A 14,054-nucleotide genomic window follows, 5' to 3' on the forward strand; every position below is an offset into this window, starting at 1 on the left:
CTTACCCACCTTCTCTGAAGGTGCCATGTACTTGCCGAGATCTGCCTGCTAATGGATCATCATCACAGTTGGGACACTCCCCTGGCTGGGCCACTGGCTTTGCCATAGACTGAAAGGCATTATGCCAGCCCAGGGCTAGTGTGTGTGCCTTCTGAGTCTGAGCTAGGCGCTGCCACTGCTCCGAACGTGGCGGCAGCAGGCAAGCCCCTCAGCAGTCCCTAGGGACTTGGAGGCAGGGCCTGCTACATGGGCCCGAACGACTGACGTTCAGTGAATTTCACAGGCTTTCCCCGCGCTTGGTGTGCTGGTTCCTGCTGGCACGAGGGGACCTGTGTGATCCTCCCCACAATCTGCCCTTCGCAGCTCCCTCCATCCCGTTCTCAACGCCTCTCCTCCCTGCTCCAGCCATGCTGATCTCACTGCTGTTGCTAACACCCCAACCGCGCTCCTAGTCTGGCACCCTGCACTTTCTTGGCCTGTAACACTTTCCATCTGGCTTGCTGGGCTCCCTGGCTTGCTTCATGGCGCAAGTGTCACCTTCTCCGTGAGATTTAGTTGGGTCAGCCCCTTCTGAGTGCCTCCCCACCCCAGGGTTGCCACCAGTCCCAGTCATCCTCACCCTACCCCCAAGCCGCCTTCTAGACCAGTTACTAGAATAGAGGTTCCGTGAGAACAGAACAGAATCTGTCTTTTTCTTGCTGTTTCTCATTTGGAAACAAATGAAGGAACTTGTGGGTCGGAATCGGGAAACCATTTCACAGAACACTGAAAACCCTGGCTGCAGGTTAGAGTGGGCGGTGGGAGGAGCCCCGATGCGCTTGCCCGCCTCCCGGCTGTGGCCATTTACCCTGATTGCCCCGCCCCGGTCTAGGCCCCGGTCATGGGGACAGGACCGCTAAAGTGAAATGGACCAGAAGTCCAGGGCCACAGCCAGCAAATCTAGGAAATCAAAGTCTCGTTTTTCATCAGCTAATAATGGTTCCATATCCAAGCACTTAACTAGGGCTACTACTTTTATCTTTAAATACTGGCTTTTTATAAAGTTATGCATTTTTCCCTTGTGAGAACTGCAGGATAAATTCTGGTAACTGTAAGTCATGCAAGGACGGGAGCGACTTTTCTAGGATGGTTAGTGCATCCTGCTTCGGTGTGGGCATGAGCGGCTAGGGAGGCCCCAGCCTCGAGTTCTTCCCCCATTCAGCGGCTCCTCGCCAGCCTAGTGCGCGGCCCGGCCGCTAGGGCGCGTGAGCGCGCGCGGGCTGGAACCGCGGGGTCGGGGCGGCCGTTTAAAAAGAACCACCAAGTGTTTTCCAAGCATCCGCTCGTTTAATCGCGTGCGCGTCCTCCACAGGAACTGGTGGGGTGAGGTAGGCACAGTCCCCCCGGTGCAGCCGGAAACACCGAGGCCGCGCAGGCGCGGGCGCGCGGCGGCTGGTCGGGGATCATGGCCGCACTGTGCTCGGCGCTCAGGGTCAGGCTCGGGCAGGCGGCGCGCAGGCGAAGCAGGCCAGCGGCGCTCACGTTGCGGCAGAAGTCCACGTGCAGCGTCTGCAGCGCGCGCCCGTGCGCGGCCACGGCCGCCAGAGTGCGGTTGGTGACGCGCGCGCAGTTCTCGAGGCGCAGCGTGCGCAGGCGCGGGCAGCTGAGCAACAGGCGCGCCAGACAGTCGTCGGTGACGTGGCCGCAGCCCGAGAGCGTGACGGACGCCAGGTTGGGGCACCTGCGGGGAGAGCGCGGTGACACGGGGCCGAGGTGCGGCAGGACGCGGAGTCCTCCCCGGAGGCGGCGGCTGGAGTCCGAAAGGCTAGGACCGCAGCCGGGGCCCCCTGTCCCCTGCGTCTGCTGGAGCTGTTACCTTGAATCTCGGGGAGGGACTCCTGTCTTAGATCCTCCCCGGCTTGGGAGCCGTGCGCGGCGGGGACTCTGGGGACAGAAGTCTCCTGCGGTAGTGGCTAATGACTAAAAGCCCTAGTGTTGGTTGGATCTAGCTCTCAGCGCCATTACCTGAAGTCACTGCATCCCCTGGGTCTGCAGCCTGGAACCCAGGGCAGCTAGAGCCGGGCCCTGAAGTTGGTCCACTCGGGGACGCTCCCGAGACCTACCTATCTGTGGTGTGGCTGACACGGCTGAGCCAAAGTTCACTTCTGGGTGGTAGGTGGTGTGGCAGTGTGTACCCACGCACCCGTGAGGACTGAGGTCCGAGTGAGCAGAGCACCCCTGCGGGCAGACATAACCCCCTTTCCTGGAGACCAGGAGGGCAGCCTGGGCTGCGGTCAAGGAGCCGAAGCTGGATTGGAGGAGCAGGTTCCTTTCCAGACTACGGTCCCTGGCGCCTTGTCAGCTCTTCCCCCTTGTGCCCCGGAAGATGAAAGTAACTTAAAATAGAACGGGCGTGGCACCATCTCCCACACTGAGCCCAGGCCTCCCTCAAGTCCGTGGGCCTTGGGCACACTGGCACTAATCTCCCCGCTGCTGCGTGCTGCCCCAGTTTTGCAGATGAAGAGACTGCTCCGAGTGGCTCAGGTGACTTGACTAGTAGATCCTTTGTAGGCCAGACACCGTAACTCATGGCCGTCATTTAAGCCCTCAGCATATTGCCTGACCTGGCCTTGGAGTTTTAGATTGAGAATGTCTAAGGCAGAATCCAGAACAGCGACTCTCTCCCATGCACTGGGTATTACCGTGTCACTTCATCCTCTCACCCTGTGACACGAGACAATTTCTGTTTGCAGAAAAAAGGTATGCAGTGAGTTCAAGTTTAAACAGTGGGTCTGGGGTCAGTTGTACAACATCAGAATTGGGAACTCGACTCCCTTTGCACTTTCTCTGACACTGGGGACCTGCTGGGGAGACCCTGTAACCTGACGTCAAATCTTGCCGATTGGGGGATTAAACCCAGCTATCTTCCAGCAATTCGGGGTTGTGACCCTCCCCCTTCCACCCATCACCTTGCGGTCTGGTTTTTTGAGCCTAGTGAAACCTATCAAAATGGCCTGGCCTGGTCTAGTCAGAGCCACTACAAATATCCAACTTGGGGAAAAGAGAAGAAGTGAGAGGCTGGCTACCGTACTTATTTCCCGTTCTCCTGTGGTGAGCTGGCTACCGTGGCTATTGACTTTGAGTGACAGCAGCTGGCAACCACTCAAGCTTGTCAGCTAGCCCGAGCTCTCTCGCCAACTGCTGGCAGAGCCACGTTGGCCAGAGCTGCCCTATGCGGGAAGGTGTGGCCAACCCATTTGGTGGGTCAGCCTGTGCAAGGGATGAGTCAAAAGATCAAATAGCGGTTGTTTGTAGGGCATGAGTTGCTGTATCTCAAATTCAAATTAACTGGTTGGTATATCTCTTCTTTGGTAAAAATCTGGTAACCCCATACTGGCACATCACACTGCCTCGGGGCATCCCTTTGGCTCCTCTGACAATCACAACACTCCCTGGGTACTATGCAAGGGAAGTCGTGTGTTCCTCACACTCACTCACTGCTACTCTGCAGTAGGCTTTGGCTCTCCTTCCTCAACAGCAAGTCTCAGGCCTTAGGGGGCTGCTTGGGCCTGACCTTGAAAATTCAGGCTCAGCTGGACCTAACCAACCTTTCATGGCTGCCAGTGAAGACAGCTGCTCCAGGAACAGGGCCAGCTGAACCTCTCTGCTCCTCTGCCACAGAGGCAGCTTCCGGAGCTGAGAGACTGAGAGTGAGCTGATTTTACCCAACTCTTGGGCACTGGTTGTCGGCCTTGGACTGAGTCTGAGCCGTATTGCTGTTGGAAGTGTGCTTTCCTGTGTCCCTGGAGCCAAGGCCAGCAAGGCCACACTGCTCAGGGGCAAGGCGGCCTACCTGTCGCACACCTGCAGAAGGAACTCGTTGACCAGGTTCTCGTGCTGGCTGCAGACGCTCCTCTGGAAGGCACTCTTGAGCCAGTCCTCGATGCTGCACACCTGCACACGGCTGGAATGCCAACAGATGGACAGGCTGCGCAGGGCGGGGCCCAGCCGGAAGTTGTCCTTCTTGAGCTCTGCGAGGGAATGGAAGTGCAGCAGGGGCCAGAGGGTGGGGTCCTCAAACACCTCCCGGAGCTGGGCGCAGGTCCTGGAGAGGCTCTTCCTGCTGTCCTTGTCCAGGAAGGAGAAGAGGCACAGCAGGCACTCCCGATTGAGCTGCGTTATGTGCATGGTGAGTGGCGGCCACGGAGGGAGTGTGGCCGGCAAGGGTCTGACCTGCCTCCTGCTCCCTCCCCAGATCACGACTGGTGGACATATATGGTTGAGGAATGGTGTTTATTTTTGGCTAACAACTGGTGCTGAAGCTCCGGGTAGGGAGGGCGGGTGTCAGCATCCAGACTTACAACGCAGACACATCTGTGGTTCGGCTTATGTTCAGAGGGCCTGAAAGTCTGGCAGAAGAGCAGCCCACTGAAGTTAAAGTTTCCTTAAAAGGTTTTTCTTTTTCCCTCTGAGCTGACAGTAGTGTTGCGCACAGGGCGCTTGGCTCTTCAAGGTGTTTTCACTGGAGGTGATTGGCCACAACAGCCCTCCTGGGCTGCCAGTCTCTCTCCCTGGCAGGCGGTAGTGAATGTTAACTGTTGGATCTCACAGTGTGTCTGTCTGTGTGGCTCCTTTGCTTGCCCTTGCTAGGAAGAGGCAAGTTCTATCCACTGAGCTAAGGGATGTGACACATTCCGAGCTGTGAATGGAATCCAAGGGTCAGGCTTCTTTTCTTTATCTCAGGAGATTGATGGCTTCCAGTCAAGGCTGAGCTATCTTCAAATCCCAATGCCCTTACTGGGCAAAGGATTTCTCGGCCCAGATGTCTCCATTTTTACCCTTAACTCTTTCATAGAAGATTCAGCTGCAGTGTTTTGTACATGAGCAGGCGGGTGTGGGGTGTGTGTGTAAATCTGCATGGTTTCATTATCTGTCTCAGTATTTCCCAAAATGTGAGGATGGGCAGAGGCAGCTCTTTTTCAGTTTCTATTTTTGAATGCAAGAGAAGTGTAGCTGACTTGGAGTAAACTGCAAGTCTGGTGGGTTTAGATGCATGCCCCTCCCGGCTGCCCTGCTACTTTGTAGGGTGGCGTGTTAGTGTAGTGCACAGTGGAGGGCAGGCACTGCTGTACTGCAGATCTGGAACTAACGAAGCTGCTCTTAATGCAACACCACGAGAAACACAGACAGCAGCAGCTTCCCTGAAAGGACTTTCACTGAACCTTTAATGGCCACCCACCTTGCCTCCTGCCGATGTAGGCTACAGGACCACCCTGCCGCCTGCTGTTGTGCCACTTCTCAGGAGTAACAGCAAAGAGGAGAGACCTTTAATGCACTGTGCACCTAGCAGCTCGGCTGCTGAAGCAGGACTAGGATGTGATCACAGCAGAACAAAGGAGTCCTGAGCACAGTGATGTCCTTGGCACTGGACGGACTACTAGTCTTAATGGCAGACGAGCTTGGCACAGCCACCCTTCATCTGGCGGCTACTGCCCAGTGGTGCCCGTCAGTCACATGTGCCCCCTTCATCCTGTGCTGTGGCATCTTCTCAGGGCTGCCCCTAGCCACGGGGGAATTCTGTTCTGGCTGTGATAACAGCTCTTGCCTGAGCCTTTCCAGAGCTTGAGCAAGAGCTGACTTCAGCAGCAGAAGGGCCTGAGAGGGTTTAGAGACGTGAGGTTACAGTGGGTAAAGACACATACATTAAACCGAAGAAGGGAAAGGCTGGCTCTAAGGAATCGCTGAGTAGGTTCCACAGCTGAGACACAGGACAACCAGGGCCAGCACACGTGACTGGTTTAATTGCATCATCTGTCGTCACTACACACTGAGTAGAATACAGTGGATAAGCATAGGTTTCTCCACCATGGAGAGAGACTTGTGTTGCCACAAACTGTTTGTCCCCACCTGTGTGGGAGGACTTGGAGTTTCCTGTTCCCAGGGGCTGATGGGACAGGGGATGCATGAGGCCCTGCCTGAGCATGAGCTCTGAGCAAAAAGCTACATGCAGGCTAGAATGTGTGATGTGGAGAAAGCCTTAACACAGAAAGGCAAGCTTGTAAGAGGCGCAGTAGAAATAGGCACATTTACATCACGATGTTCAGACGCACAATGCAAATGGGTGCGGTCACTTTCTCAAAAAGTCCTCATGGTGCCACTCACACACTGTCAAGTAAAATCGAGCAATAAAACCACCACAAAAATTCCCAGAGATGATGGACTCCCTTGTCTGCCAACAGCACTGCCTGCCTTAAAAGTCGCTCTCCCAACACAGCAGTCCAGTGTGCCGCTGTGTCACCTGATGGGACAGTGTCAGATCCCCTGAGTCTGTACTGTGTAAGTCATTACAGTTGCCCATGGAGAGGCCAAGACCTGAGTGCCACTGTCAAAGAGTCTCCCTTCTAAGCAGAAGAGCCTGGATTTGCAGGAGCTTGTTCAAGGTCAGAAAAGACAGTCAGGCTTAGTTGTGTTAATCAAGGTTCTAATATATTAGAGCAAATCATGTGACTCTGTCTGTGGATCAAACCAGTAGAATAATAGAACTGCATATGCTCTACCTAACTCAGCACAGTTCCTTAATGTCTTCCTGGATGCTTAAAACACGATGTCACAGCTCTGTTTGTCTGCGTGACAGTTCAGACCAGTGTTGTGCAAGAGAACCCATGCCTTGTGGAAATGCACCAGGCTGCACTGTCCTGTGCAATCCAGCACTGTGTCTAGCACTGGGACCATGACTACTGTGACTGAGGAATGCATTTTCAATTTAACCACATGTGGCCATTGTCCTGACAGGTTCAAGTTAGGTTTGTATTCAAGTGCTGATCCAGTGTGTCATTTCTGCTGGGAAGGAATGCAGAAGTTATCCAGCTGATACTACAGTGGAACTGGGCCATGTCTGCTCCATCAACTTCACACTAACCAAGAAAAGCTACCAAACTTTTCCTTAAATAGAAAAAATAAGATTGCTACAAAGTCTGCATGAAGTACATCTTGTCCCTTTTGGAGGTGAACACGGAACAAGCCGTGCTGGAGTTCTGAGCCCTGACTCCCTCCATCCCGACAGTCAGTCACTGGCCTCCAGCACTCGTCATGAGCCGCCTTCTTTAAATGGGCCAAATTTCAGTTTGGGTTGAATCCAAACTGTGCTTCTACCTACTTTTGTGAACAATTTTTTTTTTTAAGCTACTGAATTCAAGAATAGAAACCATTCTTGTTCAGAGACAAAAATACTTCACCTGGCTCTGCTCTCAGGCAGGGAGCGAGTTAAAACCCAGACTAAAGATGACTCCACTTCTGTCTGGAAGGGTGCCACAGCAACACCTGAAGTCAGGGGACTGTCAACTTTGGAGGGTAACACCTCACCTCTGATGGGCAAACAATCCGCCTCACGGGACACACCTCTACCATGCAGCTCAGTCACAGGGCTTTTCAAACATTCTCAGTGCTCCTTGGCTGTCTGCTCCAAGGACATACTGACATTAGAACAGAAACAAACAGCAATTCTGGGACTTGAGCACAGATGCGACAGAACTGACAGATTTATTTAACGCTGAGAAACAGAAGCCCAGAGACACAGGCAGTGGCAATGGCCTGGTCTGCTGACCTTCAGCTACCACCTACAGTCAGAAGGAATTCCTGAGCAGGCACTGTGAGACCAGTGGGCCACAGGTCCTGCGCACACAATCCTCACTGGAGTCCCTGACCTGGCCGGCCACTGTGAAAGGCAGCAGGTAGGGTGGCTCTCAGCATGTGCCTTGGTGACAACTGAAAACATTAATATAAAAAGTCAAACAGAACTAAGTCCTGGAAACTACATATAAAACTCGAGTTATTACAACTAAAGCAGCCAATCCAAATGCCTGCCGAGGTTTTCTGGTGACAACAACAAAAATTAGCTGGTGCCCATACTGAGTAAGTCACTACCATCAACCAAACTAAACCCCAAACTGGAAATTGAAAAGTGCATAACGAAATTAACTCTTGGATCAAGTATTTATGGAAAGTTGGAAATGTTTGTCCGGTAAAGTTGAATTGTGGTCAGAGGAGGTATTAAAGTTTATCTGATCCAGCTCTGGCCTGACGCTCCACATAGAACAGAATGTAGGCCTTTGCCTTCCCAACGGTGTCCTCATCAGTCACTGTTACAGTACTGTCGTTGAAGTGGAACCAGCGGCCTTCATGAGCTGCATATGCTGTGTAATGTCCAGAACCGACCCTGTAAAGAAAGAGCAAAAGATAAAAGACGACAGAAGTAAAATGAACGAGTAAACAGAAAAAGGTCTGGGTGGTGGTGCACACCTTCAATTCCAGCACTTGGGATCTCTGTGAGTTTGGGGCCAGCCTGGTCTACATAGCAAGTTCTAGGGTTATACAGTGAGACCAAGCTTCAAATGATGACTTAAAAAAAAAAATCTACAGAAGTCACAAAAGGCTCTCTGCAGCTGTGCAGTGCTAAAGGTATTAATAAGTAGAGTAATTAAAGAATAAAAACTGGAAACCTCTAGTTTTAGACGGTTAGTTGAGCTCTTGTGTTTACCTTCCTCTAAACCCACAGACAAGGAATACATTGACAGTGGGAAACTAATACACCAACTAAGCACAAAGTGAGTTTCTAGAACACACAGCAGATGCCACCAAGGCAGCGGAAGAAGCTAGAGAGCTGTAGAGAGCCTCGTAAGTGTATGTGGAAACCTCTGGAAAACATGCAAAACTAATGACAGAGTTCTTGTCAGAAAGGGGGGCGAAACCCCAGCTCAGCCATCGTGTGCCTTGAAGAAAGCCTCCGTGACTGCCCTGTCAGCACTGGCTGGGTGAGCAGAGCAGGCACAGACCGCCACGGCTGCTCCAAGAGCCTGAGAAGTCTTGCTTTCTCGCGCACTAGGGGAAGATCCAGCTTTAGAAGAGTGCAAAAAGGGAGACGTGAGACAATCACAGGGATCCCACACAGAAAGCCAGAGAGAAGGCAGAACTCTCCAGTGCCAACACTGACAGGAAGACATCGCAACCATAACACAAGAGTAGGATGTTAGAAGAGAAAAGGACAATTCCCGAATACAAAAATGTGACAGTGGATCGGCAGCACAGTGTTCAGGGGCAGAAAGGATACAACAGGGATTCCAGGAGGGAAAAGAGAATGAGGCTGAATATAAAATACTTCCATTAGTAAAGACACTACAAGTGTCCCTGTTTATGTGTAAGAAAAGCAACGGGGTGCTTATAAAAACCAGTGGGCTCAGCCTCCCCACTCTGCCAGTCAGTGGAACAGTGTCCACACAGAGAGAGGGAATGGATCTGTGATACAGGTGGTGGCTTGTCCAAGTTTGAAAGTAATTATTCTTTATCAGAAAGGTAAACTCGAGGTACAAACCAAGCTTCCAGGACAAAACCAAAACCAAAAACCAGACTTACTCTACAAAACTAAAAATGAATCTTTAAAGTAGGTGACATGGTAAGTCATTGCAAATACTGCCAGTCTGCAGTGGTGTGGAGTAAAGGGTGGACCGCTCCCAATGCTGCTTTTGTAGGCTTTCATGCTTCACAGCCAGTCTTCTCAGGAGTGTCCCATAAAGAACACTCTGCACCCTTTGATGACTCTGCACCCTTTTGTAGGGAGTACAGGGAGAACCAGTGACTGACTAGAAATTGCAGCCATCTTCTGTGGCTACCACGTATCCCAGCTCCAAGAAGCTGACAACTTACCCAGAGCCATGGTGCACCACCACAGCAGCGAGGTCATACAGGCAGCTCTCGGGGCCGCTGTTCTCTGGCTACAGAACACAGGAGAGGTACCGAAGAGCTGAGTTAGGACAGAGGTCAATGGCAGCCCAGGGCCTGCTTCCCTGCCAAGACTTCCTCTCCCGGCTGCCTTACCTCTAGTAGGTAGCACTTCATGTCCAGGCCTCTCAGCGGGAATTCTACGTATGTGTCAACTTTGTTTCTTAAATACGCTGTCCAGTGAAACCTTTTCAAGTGCAAGCACAGCACCTGGTGACAGAGCAGGACAAAGACTGAGGACAACCCCAGCTAACTCGCCTTTCGGTACTCAGTCCAGCACGCCCCATTTTCTTCTGACTTGATACTACTCTCTTCCTGCATACCTTATCAATGACCAGGTTCCAGCTCTGATTGCAAACCGTACAGACCAGTCGGAACTGTTCACAGAGTTTATAGTTAATCTAACCCTTCCTGGGCATCTTCTCCATGAAAAGCCACCCTAACTGAAATGCATCACTGACCTTGGGAAGTTTTTGAATCCAAAACTTTTTTGTGGACTTTTGTTTCTTTTTGCACTTGTGGCACATATACAACTCGGTCTCATCGAGTTCCTCCAGGTCGGTGAAGCTTCGGAGACAATCTGCAACAAGTGGTTTTGACAGCATTAAAATGAACTGGCTTTTATAGCGCAGTGCACTTGGGGGAAGACTAACTTGAAGCAAAATGACCCAGGTTCCAAGCTCTAGCAACTTGAAAAAAAGTGAACCATCCCCAGGATCAAGCTAGAAACCGGAGATGTTTGGTGGGAAGAAAGACCAGGTTTAAAATACCGAGCTAGCTTCACACTTTTCATGAGATCATCTGTAAATGCTAATAAAGATGGATTCCTGGTGAAATCAACAATAGCTACTCAATAGCTATTTCCTCTCAGTGTGTGAACCAAGCACATAAAGTCAGATTTTACAGCTAATCTAAACCAGTCCAGAGCCCCCTAGATAAGGCATGGCTACTTTCTGAGAGGTCATTCTCAGAAATGTCGTCCACCTCCTTTGAGAAAGGGTCACTGACTGACTGGCCACCAAGTTCTAGGGACCCCCTTGTCTTCCTCCCCAGTGCTGCCATTACAAGCCTGCCTGGCATTTGTACGTGGGTTCTGGGCCCACCTGCGAAGCAAGTCCTTTACAGCCTTGTGGTCTGTCAGCTAAACCACTGTGCTAGCTCAGAACGTGCTTTTCTACACGAAGGAAGGACATTCTAAATACATACATACACACAGACACTGTGTAAGAGACTGCACACCCAGACACAACCTATCTTTTGCTATCACTGAGTGGGCCTCAAAGTACTAGTGTGGTGTTCTGCAGGAGCCCACATGGGAAGCAGACTGCATGGCCAATGAGCATCCATCCACAGAGCACCCACATCTTGGTAGAGCTTCCATGTCTGCTCATCTGTGGTTAAGGGTGAATAAGGTGCTGACAGTACTTGATTGCTTTCTAGGGGAAATCTACACTTTTTGAATCTCAGGATTCTCATGTTTGAGGGCCTGTTTCACAACTGGCAGTTTTCCATATGAAATTGTTCAAATAGCATCTCCATGGAGAGAAGGAAGCAAAACTGGTTTGTTTTAGTCATTAGATTACCCTTTATGTACTCTGCAAAGCTAATTTAGCAAACCAGTAAATGAAAAGTATATAGGGTACACATTTTATTGCCTTTAAAAATTATGTAATTTAGCCGGGCGGTGGTGGCGCACGCCTTTAATCCCAGCACTCGGGAGGCAGAGGCAGGCGGATCTCTGTGAGTTTGAGGCCAGCCCGGTCTACAGACCGAGATCTGGGCCAGCCACCAAAACTACACAGAGAAGCCCTGTCTCGGGAGGGGGGTGGGGGGAGTTAGGGAGGAAATTTTCAGTTCCATTTCTTCTTGGATCAAAGTTCCTATTGGAAACACTAAAGAATTTCAATGCACATGAACCATACCTAATGGTGCAGGCTATAATGGGACTGCTTGGGAGACTAAGGCAAGAGGATTAGAGTTGAAGGCCTGCTTGGGCTCACTCACTGTGAGTAAGTGGCTAACTTTATGTTCCAATATAAAACATACTAAAAGGTCTGCACAGAGCTAGGTGGTATGCTTCCCTAGCTATGTGTAAGTACCTGGGTACAACCTCTAGCCTCACACATTCTTTTTATCTTACATAAATTTCATCATTCTACAGTCACATATAGTCTCCTAAGCCATTTTTACAATATTCCTTCGGTGCAACTATTAACGTTAGCTTGGTATTCACCACATGAAATGTTCAACCCTAAGCTAGTGGAGGTCATTGGGGGTTAAATCTATGCCAGTTATTGTTACTGGTTTCTGACAAGAAGCAGTGCTTTAACAAAAGAGCTCTGGCAGAACACCCACCGAGACAAACTGGGCAGATGTTCTCAAGAGCTACTTCCCACCTGCTGCTCGAGGTTGGCACTGTTACCTGATGGGTCCTGGGGGAATCACACAATGGATGTGAAGGAACTGCTCTAGCAAGTTCCAGAGCCAGGCGATTCCCAGGCCAAAGCCAGGGCTGTGCTTTGGAATGATGCTGTGGAGAACTGCCCATTGTCTGTCTGATCTGGTCCTGCACACATTTTTGTATCAACAGCTGCTGTTTAGTACTTTTAGGACGTTCCTACCCAATTTCTATCTTGCCTCTACTTGATTTCTTTAGCTTCTTGTAAGGAATGTCTGCCTACAGAGAAACTTTTGAACAAATTTAGGGAGTAATTTTGAAAAAACTGCTGTTACCATGCTGGGTCTTCACATGCGTAGCATGATTGAGGCTCTTTCTTTCTTCTTCCTCTAGGTCATTTGTTACTTTTATGTAGCCCAGGCTACCCTCAAACTCAAAATCCTATTGCTCTGATGAGATTATCAAGATTCTCTGCCATGCCCAGTGGTCCTGCTTATTTTTGTTTATTGTTGAATAATTTTTGAGTTTTTGTGGCTACTATAATAGGGAGACTTTTGCTGAATTCAAAATGATTTTTTCCTCTATCTTGTTTTTTTATTTTGTGTGTATAGGTGTTTGTCTTCATATATGTATACCATGTGTTTGCAGTACCCCTAAGAAGCCAGAAGAGGGCGCTGGATGGCCTACAGTTGTGAGCTACCATGTGGGTTCCAGGAATTGAGTCCAGGTCCTGAGGAAAAGCAGCCAGTGCTTTTAACCACTGGGCCAGCCATCTTTCCGGACTCTTCTCTGTTTTCTATGTGACCACCTCACTAAGCTCTTCTATCTCTGTTTAGGATTCATTTATCAAAGCACTGTTTGTATTTTTTTTTAACTGAAGGATGAGTAAGGCTGGAGATGTAGCTCAGTGGTAGAGAGCTTGCCTAGTATGCCTGAGACCCTGGGTTCAATCCTTAATACTGAAGGATGAGTTCAGGATGTAGCTTAGTGGTCAAGTGCATATTTAACATGTGTAAGACATCTGGTTCTGCATGTGGGACAGAGAGCAAGAGTGCTCAGAATGTTTTAGGTATGTAATCAATTCATCTGCAAATGTTGACAGTTTGCTCTTTCCTCTTGGGTGGTTTGTTCATGGTTGCCTGTTGCCTTCATCCCCTAGAAGAGGCTAAGTGGCCGGGCGATGGTGGCGCATGCCTTTAATCCCAGCACTTGGGAGGCAGAGCCAGGTGGATCTCTGAGTTTGAGGCCAGCCTGGCCTACAGAGCAAGATCCAGGACAGGCACCAAAACTACACAGGGAAACTGTCTCAAAAAAACCAAAAAGAGGCTAAGTGATCACTTTAAGTAGCAGGGTCGTTACGGTTTAAATGTGAAATGTTTCACCATGAGACCATGATTTGAACACCTGGTTTCAACTGACCACGGCACTGTTTGGGCAGGCTGTGCAATCTGGCTACAGGAGGTGGGCTGCTGGGAAATGGGTCTTGTAGGATTTGCCATGAGCTCTGTGCTTCCTAGCCCATGAGATAGTAAGTTATGCCACAAGCTGCTTTTGTGCCCTTCCCACCAGGTGGACTGTAACCTCCTACACCACGAGTCAAAATAACCCCTTCTCCTCTGTGCTGCTACCACAGCAGTGAGAAATGTGTCACCAAGAAAGGTTGTCTTTGTTGTGATAAGTCTGACCTTTTTTGATTTGTGGGCCTTTAAAAATGGTTTGTAGAAAGAATATACAAGTTTGGAGCAGCTAGGTAGAGAAGCCCTAGAATTGTGTCAGCAGCATAATGGCCATTCTGGCAGGAGTGTAGAAGATCAGAACACCAACAGAAATGCAGACAGTAAAATAGGCTAAGGAGGGTTCAAGGACTTTATTGGAATTGGGCATTCAGGCTACAATCTGTAAC

General features: G+C 50.2%; 2 protein-coding genes across 3 annotated transcripts in view; both read right to left on the minus strand.

The window, feature by feature from the left end:
* Window positions 1–1,306: 1,306 nt before the first annotated feature.
* Fbxl22 (F-box and leucine rich repeat protein 22) lies at window positions 1,307–7,195 on the minus strand. Its single transcript, XM_006979313.4, has 2 exons — window positions 3,833–7,195; window positions 1,307–1,720 (listed from the first exon to the last, which is right to left on the minus strand). The coding sequence occupies exons 1-2, from the start codon at window positions 4,165–4,167 to the stop codon at window positions 1,327–1,329; spliced, it is 729 nt and encodes a 242-aa protein (XP_006979375.1). The 5' UTR covers window positions 4,168–7,195; the 3' UTR covers window positions 1,307–1,326.
* A 293-nt stretch (window positions 7,196–7,488) lies between these two features.
* Usp3 (ubiquitin specific peptidase 3) overlaps window positions 7,489–14,054 on the minus strand; it is a 74,743-nt gene continuing 68,177 nt past the window's right edge. For both annotated transcript variants that reach the window (XM_006979311.4, XM_076576566.1), the window contains exons 12-15: window positions 10,215–10,333; window positions 9,850–9,963; window positions 9,679–9,746; window positions 7,489–8,194 (exon numbers count right to left, since the gene is read on the minus strand). In XM_006979311.4, coding sequence (XP_006979373.1) covers window positions 8,029–8,194; window positions 9,679–9,746; window positions 9,850–9,963; window positions 10,215–10,333 — 467 coding nt within the window. In that variant the 3' untranslated portion in view covers window positions 7,489–8,028. The remainder of the gene's footprint in view (window positions 8,195–9,678; window positions 9,747–9,849; window positions 9,964–10,214; window positions 10,334–14,054) is intronic.

The sequence above is a fragment of the Peromyscus maniculatus genome, chromosome 7 (assembly GCF_049852395.1).
Source record: "Peromyscus maniculatus bairdii isolate BWxNUB_F1_BW_parent chromosome 7, HU_Pman_BW_mat_3.1, whole genome shotgun sequence".
NCBI lineage: Eukaryota > Metazoa > Chordata > Mammalia > Rodentia > Cricetidae > Peromyscus > Peromyscus maniculatus.

What these genes read in the sequence shown, in the direction of transcription:
- Fbxl22 (XM_006979313.4), bottom strand. Translation starts at nt 4,167, where the DNA reads ATGCACATAACGCAGCTCAATCGGGAGTGCCTGCTGTGCCTCTTCTCC. An exon ending in CTTCTGCAGGTGTGCGACAG is followed by an intron (nt 1,721 to 3,832) that starts GTAGGCCGCCTT and finishes CTCTCCCCGCAG; the next exon opens with GTGCCCCAACCTGGCGTCCG.